The sequence below is a fragment of the Chaetodon trifascialis genome, chromosome 4 (genome assembly GCF_039877785.1).
Source record: "Chaetodon trifascialis isolate fChaTrf1 chromosome 4, fChaTrf1.hap1, whole genome shotgun sequence".
In the NCBI taxonomy this organism is placed as follows: Eukaryota; Metazoa; Chordata; class Actinopteri; order Chaetodontiformes; family Chaetodontidae; genus Chaetodon; species Chaetodon trifascialis.
In genome coordinates, this window is record NC_092059.1 from 5,126,518 (window position 1) to 5,143,170 (window position 16,653).

Consider the following 16,653-nt stretch of genomic DNA (forward strand, 5'->3'; position numbering starts at 1 on the left):
CTTCTAGCTGTTTTATTTTAGTGATGAGGTGAACAGAATTGCCAGTTTCTGTTTATTTAACAAGCAGCTTCCCCCAAAAAGTGTCCGTACACTTTACAGCGTTTAAGAGGAAGGTGACACATTAAGTATTCTGTGCACAGACAGCTGTTGCATTACGTACCTGGAGTCACCGGCTGGTTAATGGGGGACGCGGCGTGTCTCCGGGAAGGGGAGGAGACGGATGAAAGCCTGAGTCACCGGTGCAAACTGTCCTGTCCCACTCCAGCCTCGGTGCCCTGAAGACGCGTGACGTCAGCGCACGCTCAGCTTCCTCTGTGTGGTACCACGGCCTGACGTGCTGGACTTCCACGGAGAGGATCGTGGTCTGTGGGCTGCAGAGACACAAACACAGCAGAAACGGTCAGCTCAAACCCCAAAGGTTCCTCAACTCTACTGAACATGATGCAATATTATGGTGCACTAACAGTCACAGCCACAGAATACAATTAAGTAACTAATATCCATCCATCCATTATCTATACCGCCTATCCCTTTCGGGGTTGCGGGAGTAACTAATATAGTTACTGTAAATTTAAGTTACATGGTTGGGTATTTCTATTTGGTGAAACTTGATATATTTCCTCCACATACTGCATTTTTTTCATCATATTAGCTGTAATTACACAGCAGATTTTAACATAGAATGTACACATAGTGGTCACTCAGCTTCAGCAACAATACACTTGGAGGTCAGTGCATCAGTAATGTCCAGTACTATTCTTAAAGGACACCAGCTTTCACTCAACGCTTCATACATTTGCTTATTTTCCTTCAGGGAGCAAACGCATTGATTTACAGCATCTTATTCCAGCAGCAGTTGACTGATTCAGTTGATCTCACGCTGACAGCTTCATAATATTTAACTGAGCTGAAATAACTCACATTATTTACACTCTGTTAAGCCAAACATGAGACCAGCGCCCCGTTCGGTTCGACATGAGGACGCGTGCGTAATGCGCGCACTTCGTGAAGGAAACAGCAGCTCCGACAAAAGACACGAGCGGGCACATTTTCAGTTTGCTGCACGAATATAAAGATCAGCACACTTTTCATTCATGTGCGCTTTGCTTACTCAACCGCACACAAACAGCTGTCTTCACTGCTGCTTCATGTGTCTGAATGACGCCGTTTCTAATATGGAAAATATCAAAGATCGGCCTTTGCTGGACTGACTCTAATTTCACAAATGGAAAACTGCCAATACGTAAAAATTAGATTGATATTTTGGGGACCGCCCTGCAATCGGCTGGCGACCGGTTCAGGGTGTACCCCGCCTCTCGCCCATTGTAGCTGGGATAGGCTCCAGCCCCCCGCAACCCCGAAAGGGATAGGCGGTATAGATAATGGATGGATGGATTTTGGGGACCTTCTCCTCACTCGGAGCGGAGCGCAGTATAAAAGGGCAGCCTGGGCGTTATTGATTGGCCCCTCCACTCTCACTGAAGCTGGAGACCGTGTGCAGACTCCCTCCAGCTATGCGCGTCTGTCGGGGAGCGGCACCAGTCTGACTCAGTGAGTCGCTGTCAGACCGTCAATGCCATGGCACCATCACGTCCTCCGACCACTGGGTCCTCCGCACTTTCTTATTAGTGACAGCGCGCCACTAGGGGACTCATTTTACGCACGAGCACCGACAGGCACAAACAGACTGTGGCGAGCCTCCGTCCTCCTGTTGCGCCATGGAGAACTCCAGCCTGTTTGACGCCGACGCACAAATTGCTCTCTTGAGAGACTTTCTCACGTCGGACACTTTAAATCAAGTTGTGGATTCTCCGGAGGACACGGCCATGGCTGGATTAGTGGCCGGGAGCGCCGTCTTCATTGATGGCAGCATGTTCAGGACTGCCGGTGGGGCTGAGTTTATGGCCGCTCCGCCGACGGAATCCCCTCACCTGATGCCCGCTTTTTGGGATTCCCCGCTCAGTCACGGAATCAATGTATTTGTGGGACTCGTTCTGTGCTTCACTATGCTGGGGCTGGGCTGCACGGTGGACGTTAGCCAGCTTGGAGAGCATATCCGCCGGCCCATCGGGGTGCTGCTGGCTCTGGTGTGTCAGTTTGTGATCATGCCCTTGGTGGCCTTTCTGTTGGCTTTAGCCTTCTCTCTGAATGATGTGGCAGCGATGGCCGTGCTCCTCTGTGGCTGCTGCCCGGGAGGAAACTTATCAAACATCATGTCTCTGCTGGTGCACGGGGAGATGAATCTAAGGTAGAGACACTGCGCGCATCTACAAAAACGTGTAGTCTGTTATCAAGTGACAAAGGTTTAACTATGTTTTACGCGTATTATTCAGCAAATTACGCACGGGAAAACAGGGACTTTAGTAAACTTTACGCATGCCTCTATAGTTCCAATGCTTCCAGAAGTCAATATTTTTGTCAAACCTAAAAAGATCCGACACTGTAAGCAAAAATCACATTCATGCTATGGCGCTATAACGTCTGTGCTCTCCTCTCCAGCATCATCATGACCATATCCTCCACGCTGCTGGCGCTCGTGCTCATGCCGCTGTGTCTGTGGATCTACAGCCGGGCCTGGATCAACACACCTGTGGTCAACCTCATGCCCTTCGGGGCCATCATCCTGACCCTGTGCAGCACTCTCATCCCAATAGGTTTAGGAGTTATGCTGAGGTACCGCTACACGCGCGTGGCCGACGTTGTTTTAAAGGTAAATTAAGAGCAAGTTTCAAATCTATGAAATAATTAAATCTGGTGTCATTAAGGCCCTGAAGGCGCACCTTTGCGCAAAAAAACGCACTGCGTAATTTTCCTTGCCTTTCATAGTTGCTGACCGCAGGAACAGTGACATCAGAGGCAGTGTGTCAGGAAAAGCTCCTCCCTCCCATTTCTGATAAAAGCCACACGTGAGGGAGGGCCACATCAGTGCAACGGACAGTCATGTTGGGCAGCAGAGATGCCATAAAGGAGATTCCAGCCTGTTTAAAGTCAATTTTAATAGTATGGCTCAAAATCCATAGTTTCTTCACACAGTGCCGCTTTGACATGACACCTTTTTTCTTATCGATCCTCACTAAAAAAGTAGGAGAGCAGGGAAGATTCCCACGCTCAGAGAGCTCTCACAGGGTTGCAGATATGCAGAAGGTGCCCCATAGCTGGCATACATGCAAAATAAGTCACCTTCATCCTGAAATGCTGTGTCTTTCCAGGTATCTCTGTGGTCTCTGCTGGTCACCCTTGTGATGTTGTTCATCCTCACCGGAGCGATGCTGGGGCCGGAGCTCCTGTCCACCATCCCGCCCTCCGTCTACGTGGTGGCTGTCCTGATGCCTCTGTGCGGCTACGCTGCAGGTTACGGCCTGGCTGTGCTCTTTGACCTGCCGCCTAACAGCCGCCGGTCTGTCTCTCTGGAGACAGGATGCCAGAACGTGCAGCTGTGCACTGCCATCCTGAAGCTGGCCTTCCCCCCTCAGCTGATGGGGGGGATGTACATGTTCCCTCTGCTGTACGCCCTGTTCCAAGCAGCCGAGGCTGGCATTTTCATCCTGGCCTACAGGGTGTACAGGAAGAAGGTCCTGCACAAACCAGACCCCATGGGAGACGGCGAGGACACGGATATAACATATCAAAGGTTTCAAGATGAGGACTTTGACTCATCGTACGGTGCTGTGACAGTGAGTGACCCAAACACCATCATGTTGGACCCCTGTCCTCCTGATCCGACGCCTGTTTAATGTGCAAATTCTAAAAATCAGTTCCCACATATAGGGGAGCAGAATAACACCTGAAAGTGGATTCATCATTCATAAAGAAAACCTGGAGAACGACACAGGGAAATCCAGAATGTTTATCACTCACCAGACTGCTGAACAGGTGCTTTATGTCCTAAGCATCATTTATTCACTCTGACTGTGTTCAACTCATTTAGAATATGGAATGAAAAATCATCATGTTTGAAATCATTGCTGTGTTACCCATCAAGCACTTTCCATTGGCTATAAGCTTAAATTAACTCAATGAAAGTATCATTAACGAGGAAATCACGCCATCAAATTTCACCAATGAACTGTGCTGTAAAGCTGTGTGTGCGCGTGCGTGTCAGACAGTAAAGGCATGTGACAAACACGTCAGTTAATATCTGTGCTCTACAGACGGACCTGACCGTCTGAACCAAATGTACAATATGTGTATATTATAAACAGATGCATCAAAAATAAAATGTGTACAGAAAGAAAACGTAAACTTGTATACCTTCGTCACGTGTCTGCTGTAGGAAACCGGTGTCACACCTGATCTTAATTAGGCCTGATGGAGAGCTTGAGCGGCCAAATCTACTTAAATAGCTACACCTATCAACGACGGTTGGTTGAACAAAATGGCAACGTACGGTGACGAGCCAGTCGACAGTTACTTCTATCCAGCTTACAACCCGTACACGGGCAGACACCCCAGGCCTAAAAACGCGGGGTGGAAATATAAAAGTTACCTCTCTCATTATGGGGACACTTCGGATGCCTTCAACAACCACCAGCGGGCCCAGCTAAAGTCCATCTTATCTCAAATCAACCCAAAACTCACCCCGAGGCTCAGGAAGGCCAACACTAAAGACATGGCGGTGCAGGTGAACCCCAGGAGAGACGCCTCGGTGCAGTGCTCCATCGGCTTACGGACCCTCGCGGCCATGAAGCAGAACTTCCGGAGCAAGGGGAGGCAGGAGCCCGCCACACAGGTCAGGCCCAGGGCAGTGTGCGGTGTGCGTTACCCCCGCACCCTCGCCGTGTATTCACCCATCGCTTTCCGGAGCATCACCTCCTTCCTGGTCGATGAAAACAACAATATGGAGGTCGCCGGCGGTGAGGCGCAGTCCGGGGAGCCGCTCGGTGACCCGCCGGAGAACGCGGAGAAAGGTGGCGGGAAGAAGGATAACGACAACCAGGCTGGTGATGACAGAAAGACCGCAAAACTCCCAGAACAGCGCAAAAAAACTAAGTCCAAACAAAAAGTGAAGAGCGAGGATGCGCAGTCAGATACTGAGGGGTCAAAGGTCAGGGCGCGTGTGCGGTTCCAGGTAAGTTATAGCTCGCGCTCAGGGGGGTATTTTTAAGATTCAAGATGAAGGAAAATCACGCGACAGACGAACACACCCCATTGTTGAGCTCTGTTGATTTGAATAAATGTGCATTTTAGTTTAAAAGAAAAGGAAAAAAAGAAAACTTTACTGCTCACTGACCACCGGCGCTAGCCTTTAGGCTAATTATGCTAGCTGTCGTAATTCTTAACAGCTAACGGCAGCGTGACCTCTTTTCCGCAATTTCACTTGCCGAAATATTAAATAAGTAGAATTCTTAAGATAAAACATAGAAATAACCACCTAAATATAAGTTAAGTCCTCCAGAAAGTAGGTTTACACAAACATGGGTTATTTTCCATGGTCAAAACTGACTTCCTGTTTCTAAGTGATTATGCACTAACGGTAATAAGCAAAGCATGCTGGGTAAAAACTGAAAGGGAAATTTAATCTTATGAAGGAGCTCATATGATGAACCTTCGATATGATAACTTGGTTATTTTAAATTTGAAATCACTCCTCAGATGGTGTTCCTGAAGCTGCCTCATAGTGAATAAGGAAACAAGTCTTGGTCTCAGAAGTAATGGAGGATTTTTAGTGGGATGTGGATGATCCTGGTTGTCTCCCGAAGCCTGATTAGATATATAAACCTTGCCTTCAAATAAAACTCAATTTGGTATGAATCTAATTTGGACAATATAATTCTTCAAATCAGATCCAGAAAATGTCATGATATCATGTCTGGATGCTTTGGTTTTCTGTACAAAATAACCTGAATGAGATGTTAGAATGATAAAGCTATATTAAATCCCATTAGGATAGTGTTGATCAGCCAAATGATCGATGTCTGGCTATTATCTGCAAGCTTGGTGTGAGGACCACAAAGACTGACCAAGCTGAAACTGAGTAGAAGTCCATAAAGATGAAACAGTGCATTAATATAGAGGTGTTATGTTAGCTTTAGGGGAGAGTGAGCAGACTCACTCACTTGGCTTTTTGTCCATCAGTTTTTGGAACAGAAGTACGGATATTACCACTGCAGAGAATGCAATCTGCGATGGGAGAGTGCCTACGTTTGGTGTGTTCAGGGCACGAACAAGGTGAGCGCTTTATTTTTCTACGTGTAAGGCAACTCAGTCAAGTAATTCACCAGTAACTGCAGCAATGTGAAGAGTTAACTGCTACTTCATCTGAAGCCTGAGCAGCTTTAACAGTTCATTTTTACAGCTATGATCCCAATCATCATGTTTTCAGATGGGGTTCTGCTGTAAAAACCTATGGGTGGCTAAAATGTTTAGAATTTGAATGGGCTCTAAGTGAAGTATGGCATGTGTTCCAGGTTTACTTCAAACAGTACTGTAGAAAATGCCAAAAGGACTTCAACCCATACCGTGTTGAGGACATCACATGTCAGGTAAACCCTTTTCTAACATGCTCAGTAAATTAAAAATGACTCCTGTGCCACGACTAAACCCAAGCCCCTCTTTCTTTCCCAGACGTGCAACAAAGCCCGTTGTTCCTGTGCAGTAACACGCCACATTGACCCCAAGCGGCCCCACAGACAGGACTTGTGCGGCAGATGCAAAGGCAAGCGGCTGTCCTGCGACAGTACTTTCAGCTTCAAATACATCATCTAGGAGGCGTCTCAACTTCGCTTTGCCTTTTAACATCTCAGTGCATGTCACATGGGGGTGGGGTTTCTTCAACCCTGTGCCGCTCTATGTGCAGATGCAGTTATGGCATCTTGGATTGGGGTGGGGAAAAAAAAACATTTGATGTTTAAAATCTTAGTTTCATATCGATTTTGTGTTGATGAAATTAACATTAAGCACCACACACTTGACAATGCAATAAATGGCTATCTTGCACTCTGCTGAAGTATTGTTTTCACTCAAACCAACTAAAATACTGCTGCAGTAGAGTTCCTGCTGCATCATGAAGAACTAGACTGACAACAGCCTTGTTAAACTTAATGAAAGGCAATTATGTGCACTCATGATGTATACAATGAAACATCAGCCAAGAAGTCTAACACTCTAATACTATTAGTTTTACTCCAAATACAGTCAAACTTCCATAAGAAATCACTTTTAATGAAGTTATGAAGATGGCGGAAACATGACTGAACATAAGACAAAGCTCGTACTGTATGATTAGGTTTTTATTTATCCAGAGAAGGCTGGTATGTGAGTGAACAAGAGGAAAAAAAAAAAGTAATGCACCTCTACATTAAAACATCTTCCAGGTAAATAATATATTCATTAAATAATTAAGAACAGCATTCAAATGTACCAGACAAGCAGGAAAAAAAAGCTCTCTGAGGAATGAGTACAGTGACTGTTACAATGTGCCATGACAAGATTTCCAGAAAGCATTCGGGTAACGGTTCATGTCCTGCAGTCACAGCAGCAAGCCGGGCCACTCTGAGAGCTCAGCGGCAGCTTCAGCGACGGCCACGTCCCCTCTGAACCCGAGGACGAGCGCGCTTCGCAACATGATCAACCTACATGGACAGACACAATCCGTGGTCCCCCCGTGAGGCTTTAAGCGGCGCCTATGTTGGGGTGACGTGCTAACGAAAAGATCACAGTGGAGAGAAGGAATGCATATGACTCGGCTGGATCGGCGTGGTCCAGCAGGGGATGGGGGCTACATTAGATCTCCCATGCCATGGCCGTCACTAAGGCAGACAGGTGGCTTGTCCCCAAATGAGCCCTGACCCCCTTCGCAAGACCACAACCAGCAACCAAGGCAGCCTTTGGGAAGTTTTGAAGTTTGTGTGATTGGATGATAAAGGTGGATCATGAATGACTCAGATCTGGTCTTGGCTTTCTCTCATCACATTAGCTTTATACATACATCCTACTCGGATGAACAGTGCATTACACAAAAGTACAAGGGAAAAATACTGGTTTTACACTATACATTTTCTAAAATATATACAGAGTAAAATAAGTTATGTTTCCATAATGAGTTGTAGCCAGTCTGCACTTATGTGTGCAATTATATGCATTTGTGTGTGAGCGTATACCAGAATATCCAATATATATCACACAGTCGAGAGTCTCTAAAGGCAGCTACTTATTTGGTTAAAGAGTGAGTTTTGCGTGAAGACCTGTTGAAGGGGACTCTCCTCTCAAAGCAGATCAATAAACAGATATATTTCTCTTTTTACACTCCCTGAAGGCAAACATTTCCCACAGGGTTACAATTACATGTTAAATATCCTAACATTTACAACCTAGGATGTTAGCTCTAATAAAAAATACATTTCTCAAAAAAATATTCTTGCAGTGCTTTTCTCGTTCAAGCATGCTTTTGAAAACTTTTCTTTTTAAACAAAACTTTTCTGTTTGCTTATGAATCTTGACGCTGTGTCCTCACACATAAGACACCTCCTCTGGACTGTCTTACGCGCCTTCAATGCCATCTTCCAGCCCAGGCCTCGAGGAGGCCACGACAGGCCCGTCAGGTCAGATCCAGCAAAAAGAAAACAAAGAAAAGGAAAAAAAAAAAAAAAACTAAAGAGAGAAAAAGTTATCATCCCACTGCGTCCTCTCTTATTCTCTCCCAGGCACACCACCACATGACTTATTGCAACTGAATTTTGCAAGTTGGCTTAGTCTGGGAAAAGATGTTAGCTTTAAGCATTCATACATGTAATAATATATATTAAGAGTCACAGTTATTCCCACACATCCTTTAGCCCTTTATAGGTGGAGTCTCTCTCGTCCTCCTCTGAAGCCCCTCACTGCCCACCCTCTCTCTACAGCTGAGGTAAGGTCTGTGTAGAGCAGGGGGAGTCGGGGTCTTGTTGTCCAGTCTAGTCCAGGCTCGCAGCCTGCAGTACCACAGGTTCACAGTCCAGTGCTGACCATGGTGGTGTGGGGCTGGCAGGCCTGTGCCTGACTCAGAGCCTCGCGGATCTGCAGATTGAGCTCCATGAGGCGGGTGCTAGCCTGAGACAGGTCCCTGCTGGGGCCCACCACCGCCAAGCAGCCCGTCTGGCCCAATGTCTGGTGTCGGAAGTAGATGTGCAGAAGGGTCTGGACCGCGTTGTCCGTCTCGTTGCCAAAGATGTCGTTGGGCCACAAAGACCTGCACAGAAGAGGAGGACGAGGGTGACGAGGTTCTTTACATTATGTTTGAAGCATTTTTGTCTGTTTTCTCTCTGTCCAGCACTCTCTGCAGTTTCTGATGAAACACAGAGAATCTTATTTTTAACGTGTCCTGGTCTGAACAGAAAAACAGACTTTACTGCTGCTTAACATCTCAAGGAAAACAAGAGAAACATTGGTAGTGACTGCAACTTTCCAGTGTCTTTTACCAACAATTTACCAATAAAATGAACAGTAATGGTCTTGTGACTAGTTGTGGTGGGTGATTGACAGCAGCTGATGATGATGATGATGATGCTGCCATCACTTCACTGACAGCAGCGTTCCTCACGTTTTCAACTCTTCAAGGTGGTGTGATGGGACACTAACACAGCATTTTCATAATCAATTAGTCTAATTGCTTAAGCTATACAAAGTGTAAACACATGAATGAGATAATTACAAAAAAAAGGTGTAACTGACTTGAAGCATGGTCCTCCCTGATTTAGTTGTCTGATTCGGTTGTTTGGTCGGTTAATTTTAATTGATTTTTCGTATTCACATCAGAAGTAGCTGACTGTGTCTGTGCTGTTCTAATGTCCATCTTACCTAAAGACTTTGACCTGTGTGATGGCAGAGCTGAAGTCTCTGGCTCTCAGAGTTTCAATCAGTGACTGGATGGCCGTCTCCGTGTTTGTCTGGGCAGTGTCTGACATACACACATCCTCCTGACCATCATTTCCTGTTTCTGCCTCCTTCAAACAGCTCTCGAGGATAGTGAGTTCTTCAGACATGTTGGTCACCTTAGAAACGGAGGGATAGAAAGCTTTAATATCACGGCGAGCTGGACATGCACAAAACACAGAGAGCCCAGCAAAATCAACCAAATATGAACTCAAACAGCTGACCCCATCACTCCACACAGTATGAGAGACGATCTAATTTCATTACTTTAATTAAAGCTTCACTAAGACACTGCAGTCCACATCCAGCAGTGACTGCTTTATCCACTCTGTAGTTAAAGGAGGACAAATGACCAGCCTGTATTTTACATAGAACTTCCTGCTTATTTACATTCACTATCATTTTAATGCAAAATGGCAAACATGTACAGAAAATGATGGAAAGCAGTGCTCCTGCTGGCTGATGTAATATAATGCAATTTGTCTGTTCCTGACTCTCTGACAAAGGAGATGAGAGAGATGTAAGATACCACTGTGTCACAGTGTCTTTCTGAGGACAAACAAACTCCAGCTGAATGCAGAATGCTTTTCAGACATGCTTTATGATTTTATGTAAGCCAGAAACCTAAATAAGAAATGCATTTATTCAAATCCAGTTTATTTTGTGCGATCAACGACAAATCCAGAGTGGTGCCAGTCTCACCTCTGCCTCTCTCTTGATGGTGTCCACCCTGCTGATGAGTTTACAGTAGGCCTGGAAGAGCAGCAGCAGCTGAAAGTGCAACTTATAGAGCCTCCGGCACAATTCCAGCTCCTACAGAGACAGAAACATACAGCGTCACGTGCCAGCGTAATGGTCCAGCCTGCACTGACATTACTCTGATGATCACATGATTAGACAGATGGGTATCCTGGGTTAGAGACGTGGGAGTAGATGAAAGGGTTAACATGGCCTGGAGCAAACTGCCATCCGGTGTGGGCCAGAGGTGAGTCTACCACTAGTAGAATTAGTCATGAGATCTCAATTAGAAGACTATCTATCACAACCTTCCGAGACGCTCCCTAAGGGCCACTTTGACCGGTACGGCTGACTGGATGAACGACCCGAAGAAGTGGGCAATGACTAAATGCTAAGACCCTAATCCAGGAAAACATGGGGGGGGGGGGGGGGTAATTTGAACAAATATGGTGATGGAACAATACACATGCAATATGAAAGTAATCTTATCCTGACAAAGATATAATCTCTCCACCCATCCTCTAGTAACACAGACACCCCCTCTGAAATCATCAGTAACTGCTGACATCTTCATCTATCTGCAGACAGAATCAGTGTGCAGTACAAAGCGGTTAAGACATTGATTATCCAGGCTGGATGTAGCAACAGAACAAAAAAAAAAAAAAAAAAAAGCATACGTAAACAGGATAAGAGTAAATTATGACTGGGCGGATGGGAGTCGAGCTGGGTTACATGACCGATCAAGGCAGAGGCAGATACAGAGGTGGGTGGGGGTGGTGGCAGAGCAGTCTGTGGCTGTCAGCAGCGCAGGTGTGTACAGGGTGCGATGAGATGATCAGTGTTTTGTCCAGATGTCATGATTATTGAGAGTCTATAATATGAGAACCACTTACTGCTAGATTTTCCATTTGCTAAGCAAGAAGGTGAGCAGGTCACACAAAAAAAACAAACAAAACAGAAGGAGAGAAAGACCAAGAATTAGTGAGCTTTAACATGGCAGCTGAGACACAGTGACCTGACGGCCAAGGAGCGGTGGTTTGTCACCCTCCCTTCACACAGGCCAGGGGCCAAACACGGGAGCTCACTCCAGCGGTAACACAACCCTTTAATCTGAGAGGCTCAACAACGGCATGTATGATGAGGGAGAGAAAAGACAAGGCAGAGGCTACAGGAGGAGGAAGGAGAGAGGAGTGATAGAGCTCTGAATGTGTCGCCCGCGTGGCTGAAAAACAGCATCAGTTTTAGGCTGAGACAGCATTTCTGTGGGTGGAAAACACAGAGGGAAGCTGTGAGCATGACGTCCACAGAGCTGTGCAAGAAGCTCAATCAAAATGTCAACAGAGACCGTGTAGAGAGTCCAAGCAACTGGGAACAGCTGAGTGGAAAAGTGGAAAACCTGTATGTCTTGAAATCCCACAAATACTTTTCTTTAAAGTTCAACTGAGTCGTTCCAGTTTTTGCAATCAAAAATAATGTCAATGTGTTTTTTAAATGTATTGAAAATATTTGCTTCACTATCAGAGGGGAGGAAAAATAATGAAAATCAGAAACATCCTTTCCTCTCTGCCAGCTGAAGGGGGGAGCTGACGTCTGTGTTTGACTGACAGCTGTCAGGCTGAGCACCGGCAGGGGACAGAGACTCAGAGTTAAACTGGCGCTGTAGCCTACATGTGATGGGCAGACAGCGTGTTGCTAGTGGTACTGCAGAGGATCACAGCAGTATTGAACCAGACTAAAGTGACATTTGCGAGCATGCTTACATGCCGTTTACTGTGCTGTTTGTTTGGTGGCTCGATCAACGAGCTAAGGTGCAGGACAAGACGTGTGTTCATGTTTGTAAGTTAGATAAGAAGATGATTTTAGCAAGAAAGTGTTGTTCAAAGTTGTGTAGCAGGCTGCTGTCTGGCTCAGTGTGATCAGACCACTGACGAAGCATCTGATTGGCTGTATGGAAGTTTTCCATCTACACAGATGATACCGAACTGTATTCTGACGAATAAATGCGACACTAGGGGGCGTCGTCATTAAACTGAAAAATATTGAATTTAAGTTTCAGATTTTTTTCTCAAAGGAGAAGACAGGACTCGTCATTTACGCAACAGATTTGTATACAGACAAGAACACATGCAGTTTCATTTCAGTGGAACCTTCAGTCTCAATGACAGAGAATTCATCCATTCATCAATCATTTGCAGTCTAACAATTCTTCAACCAGAAGTCATATTGATTAACCCAAATCACAGACAACGTTCCCGGTCATCAAACCAACTAGTATTCATTCCTACCTGTGCGTGAGTGTTGGGCCGTTGGCTGCTGTCTTTGTCCCCAAATGTCTTCCTGCAGTTCTCCAGCCACTGCAGAGTTGGGAGGACAGGAGTGAAAGAAAAGACAGGAGGGTAGAAAACAAAACAAAAAACATAAGGATTAGACGAGGAAGAGGAAGGTCGGCAACAGAGGCAATACAAGAGCTCTTTTTCTCTCTTGTACGTCTGCATCTACATTTGTGTGCGTATGTAAAAAAGGCTGGTCAGGGAGGAGATTTAATAAGTGCATTGTACTTAGAGAATTAAAGACGGCCTGTTCTAGAGCATGGGATAGTATCTATCCCTCTAGGGACCATTGCCGTCTCATTCAATTAGCGCCCCTGCATCCCAGAACCCTCTGCAATCTCATCTCTTCTCTTCACTCCCCTCCCCCTTCGTCCCACCTCCCACCCTCTCACAGCTTCTCCTGCCTGGCCCTCTATAACTGATTTAGGAGCGCTGAGGGTTATTTTTATCCCCTCAGCAGGGGATGTTGCTAGTGATGCAGACACTAACAGCAGCTAAATCTACTCATAACAAACACTGATTCAATGTCTGCCCCGCTGAAGAGACAGAACGGGGCTTATCTTGTCCAGCATCAGCGACTTGTCTCCAAGTCCGCTTGGCCGTCCACGGTGTGATGGCATAGGGATAGAGGGCAATAATCTACACGCTTCCTCAGCCCATCTCTCTTGAGATGAGAGGCCATTATGAGACAGTTCCTTAGCATCACACAAGCACGCACACACATCCTGACACAGCGACTAAACTGCTGTTGTAGCGGTCTTACGACTCACAGGGGATGTGAGGCAACGTGTCCTCGAAAAAGGGTTCAACGAGAACTGGAAAGAAAATGTGGTGAGAGTGGACGATATGTGGTGACTTACAAGCTCTGCTGCTTCTCTCTTGGCATTGTAGGTGTCCAGGTGTTCCTGCAACTCCAGCACACTAAACTTCAGAGTCTCCAACAGCCCACAAGAGACCAGCTACAACAGCAAGACAGGACACCACATACATTAACCCACAACACCAGCCAATACACACACAGCACAGAACACAAAAATATCTACAGCAGGACACACATACACACGAAAGGATCTGCAGAACACGCAGCACTATTTCTGCAGAATAATGGCTGCATGTTACTGCAACCACATTATTATATTTTAGCTCGACCAGTAAAATGATTGCCGAAGAGCCTCACCGTCTCCGCATCCAGCAGCACAGTGGGACACTGCGAGCGAGACGTCATGACCTCCAGGGAGCTGAGGAACTGATTACCCATTCGCTGGAGCCGTTCCCCGAGAAAGCGAACAGATGCATGCGTAATGGAGCCAAATTTCCTCTGAATGCTCTGTATTAAACAAGGACGTGGAATTAAAAAAGGACAGAAAAAGAAAAGGACAGAATGCTCACTAGTAAACAAGACTGCTGATGCAACAAACAAAAGTAAAGCATTGAGAAGACGTTTACCTGAAAGAGCCGGGAGAACACGTGGAACGTGTAAACAGCAGAGGAACCATCTGTATCTGACAACATCTGGTTGACATGGCAACGCCAAGCATCTTCCTCACTGTCGTAGGCAACAGGCTGGAACGCTGCCAGGATGGCAGAGAGGAAGGGCGAAGGGGGCGGAGAGGCCTGAATCTCTGGGAAGCAGTCTGCGTCACCTTCATCTTGACTGAAACACACACGGGGGCCAATAAGCTACAATCCGACATATTCTGCACTCCCCTCAGTCTTTACTGAAGGGCAAATGTAAACACACACACATGCTCATCCTCGCTTGCTGCATGTAAACAATCCATCGCTGCATCTCTGCCTCCCTCTCTCAGATTTTGCTGCAGTATCTTCAGAGCTCTAATCTGCTGCAGTGCCCCAGCACAATAACAACATATGAGCTATTAGCATTTTAGCATCATGCAAACATCTCTCTCTCTCTCCTCCGCACACGCGTACAGATACTCACAGGCCTGTCGGACCAAACAGCCTGAAGAAGCAGACAGAATATAAGTATCTGAAGCCTGCGCTGCCGAGCGCTGCAGCGGACACAGTCTCTGTCCTCATCCTCACCCCAACTACTGCTTCTCTTTTCTCTTTCTCTCACTCTCTCCCCTTGTCTGCAGCTCGGCTGTGCTGCAACTGCTAACAGCACTAGCGCACTGCACTCCCATCCCACACAGGACTGCAGAGAGCTCTAGACGAGCTGGGCATCGACACACACAGACAGACACACACACACACACGCACACACACATGCACACAGACACACACTTCTGCAAAACAAAGCCAGCTCCCGGCCCCACAGAGGTACAATGCTTCAGAGTTGTTTTTATCTTGCCCTCTCCCACTCACACAAATACTCATATGTAGAAAAACACTAAACGGGGTAGTGACCTGCTGCTTCAATCACTCAGAGTCCACCCCACTCTCAGAAGAGTGATATATGCTAGCGAGAGCAGCTGTGCGTGTGTGTGTCTGCATGTGTGTTCAGCATTGCTTATTCATATCGCCTCAGCGTAGCTTTAAACCGTGACTTTACAGCCGTCCTCCAGCCAGAATTGGCCCACCTTGAAGAGGGAATGTTTAAATGTGGATTGGAGCCAGCCCACCCTGTCCTCCTCCACAGTTCCAGCCCACATGGGATCCACGCCAGGGAAGAAATTATCCATCATACCGTCTCAAAAGTCTTCATTTCACACAATCTAGTCCAGCCACATATTGTAATGCACATACTTTGAAAGGCAGCGATGCCCCAAATATTATTTTTGGCTTTTTATCACTATAAAAACATAAAAACTGATCACGTAAAAGCTGTGAACGTGCTGCTCTGATCACTGACTATAAACCAAACATACAATGTGATCAGCGAATCACAATCAATCTAGAACTTGCAGAGCTTAATCAACAGATCTTGTTGTTTGTCATCTTGTCAAATTACTAGACGACAGTCCGGTCATTGAATATGTGGCCTTTGCTGTCTGATGTTTTCCCTGATGCTGAATAAATCTACTGTGTCATAACATAAATGCAAAAATCCACATCACTGCACATCGTTTTCTGGCACCTCTGGTATGTTCTAACATGAGATCTTTGCTATTTTAGAAATCCTTTCAAATGAATGTTAATAAGGGGATGAATATATCTTGCTTTGGCTTGACTACTGGCTTAAAGCATATGCATGTAAAACTGTATTTATCATTGACAGTATGATAATGATTACACAGATCACTGATCGGGGAGACGGTTCTGACATGGCTCACATCTCACATTTCAGGTTCTCTGTTAAACTCTGTCGAGCCGTCTTGATCTGAAACAATCCACTCACCTGGACATGCCAGAGAAGTCGGCCTCCTCCTCCTCACAGCGCTCATCCAGCTCCTTCAGGGCCTGTGTCACGTCTTCCTCCCACACTGAGCCACAGGTGCTGTCTGGGTCTGGGTCTAGATCTGGCTTCGTCTCTGCTGGCATGGGCAGGGGCAGAGACAGAGGTAGGACTGTTTGGGATTCCTCCTCACAGAGGGACCCCGGTGGAGTGTCTATGGCCGGCGGGGGAGGGGGGGCTGGGTCTAGGTCTTCCTGAGGGTCCTGGGTCTCCTGAGCATCCTGAGGGTCCTGCGAGTCTGGGAGCTCACACAGCTCCTGTGGGTCAGAGGGCAGAGGGGGGGCACTGCAAAACCCCGTGTCCTCGCTCACGCTGCTGCTCAGCTCGTCGGCTGCCGTCATGCTTACGGCATCCTGTAATGCAAGCCAGAAGGGGGCG

The 16,653-nt window shown here is 46.5% G+C and overlaps 3 protein-coding genes across 14 annotated transcripts in view; 2 read left to right on the forward strand and 1 right to left on the reverse strand.

Moving 5' to 3' along the window:
- The first annotated feature begins 1,553 nt into the window (after positions 1 to 1,553).
- On the forward strand, positions 1,554 to 4,228 carry slc10a4 (solute carrier family 10 member 4). Its single transcript, XM_070961586.1, has 3 exons — positions 1,554 to 2,248; positions 2,500 to 2,710; positions 3,210 to 4,228. Exons 1-3 carry the CDS (start codon positions 1,719 to 1,721, stop codon positions 3,732 to 3,734), a joined length of 1,266 nt encoding a protein of 421 aa, XP_070817687.1. The 5' UTR covers positions 1,554 to 1,718; the 3' UTR covers positions 3,735 to 4,228.
- Positions 4,229 to 4,375: 147 nt separating this feature from the next.
- Positions 4,376 to 6,705, forward strand: zar1 (zygote arrest 1). The gene is made up of 4 exons (XM_070961529.1): positions 4,376 to 5,068; positions 6,076 to 6,168; positions 6,408 to 6,482; positions 6,565 to 6,705. Exons 1-4 carry the CDS (start codon positions 4,376 to 4,378, stop codon positions 6,703 to 6,705), a joined length of 1,002 nt encoding a protein of 333 aa, XP_070817630.1.
- Positions 6,706 to 7,211: 506 nt separating this feature from the next.
- Positions 7,212 to 16,653, reverse strand: part of fryl (furry homolog, like) — a 66,768-nt gene continuing 57,326 nt past the window's right edge. For 9 of the 12 annotated variants that reach the window (XM_070961580.1, XM_070961577.1, XM_070961583.1 and 6 more), the window contains 9 exons: positions 16,219 to 16,628; positions 14,364 to 14,571; positions 14,095 to 14,244; positions 13,778 to 13,876; positions 12,873 to 12,941; positions 11,481 to 11,498; positions 10,552 to 10,662; positions 9,775 to 9,968; positions 7,212 to 9,166 (listed from right to left, as the gene is read on the reverse strand). In XM_070961580.1, the coding sequence (XP_070817681.1) occupies positions 8,926 to 9,166; positions 9,775 to 9,968; positions 10,552 to 10,662; positions 11,481 to 11,498; positions 12,873 to 12,941; positions 13,778 to 13,876; positions 14,095 to 14,244; positions 14,364 to 14,571; positions 16,219 to 16,628 (1,500 nt within the window). In that variant the 3' untranslated portion in view covers positions 7,212 to 8,925. The remainder of the gene's footprint in view (positions 9,167 to 9,774; positions 9,969 to 10,551; positions 10,663 to 11,480; positions 11,499 to 12,872; positions 12,942 to 13,777; positions 13,877 to 14,094; positions 14,245 to 14,363; positions 14,572 to 16,218; positions 16,629 to 16,653) is intronic. The other 3 variants (XM_070961576.1, XM_070961571.1, XM_070961582.1) reach the window with 1 other exon arrangement.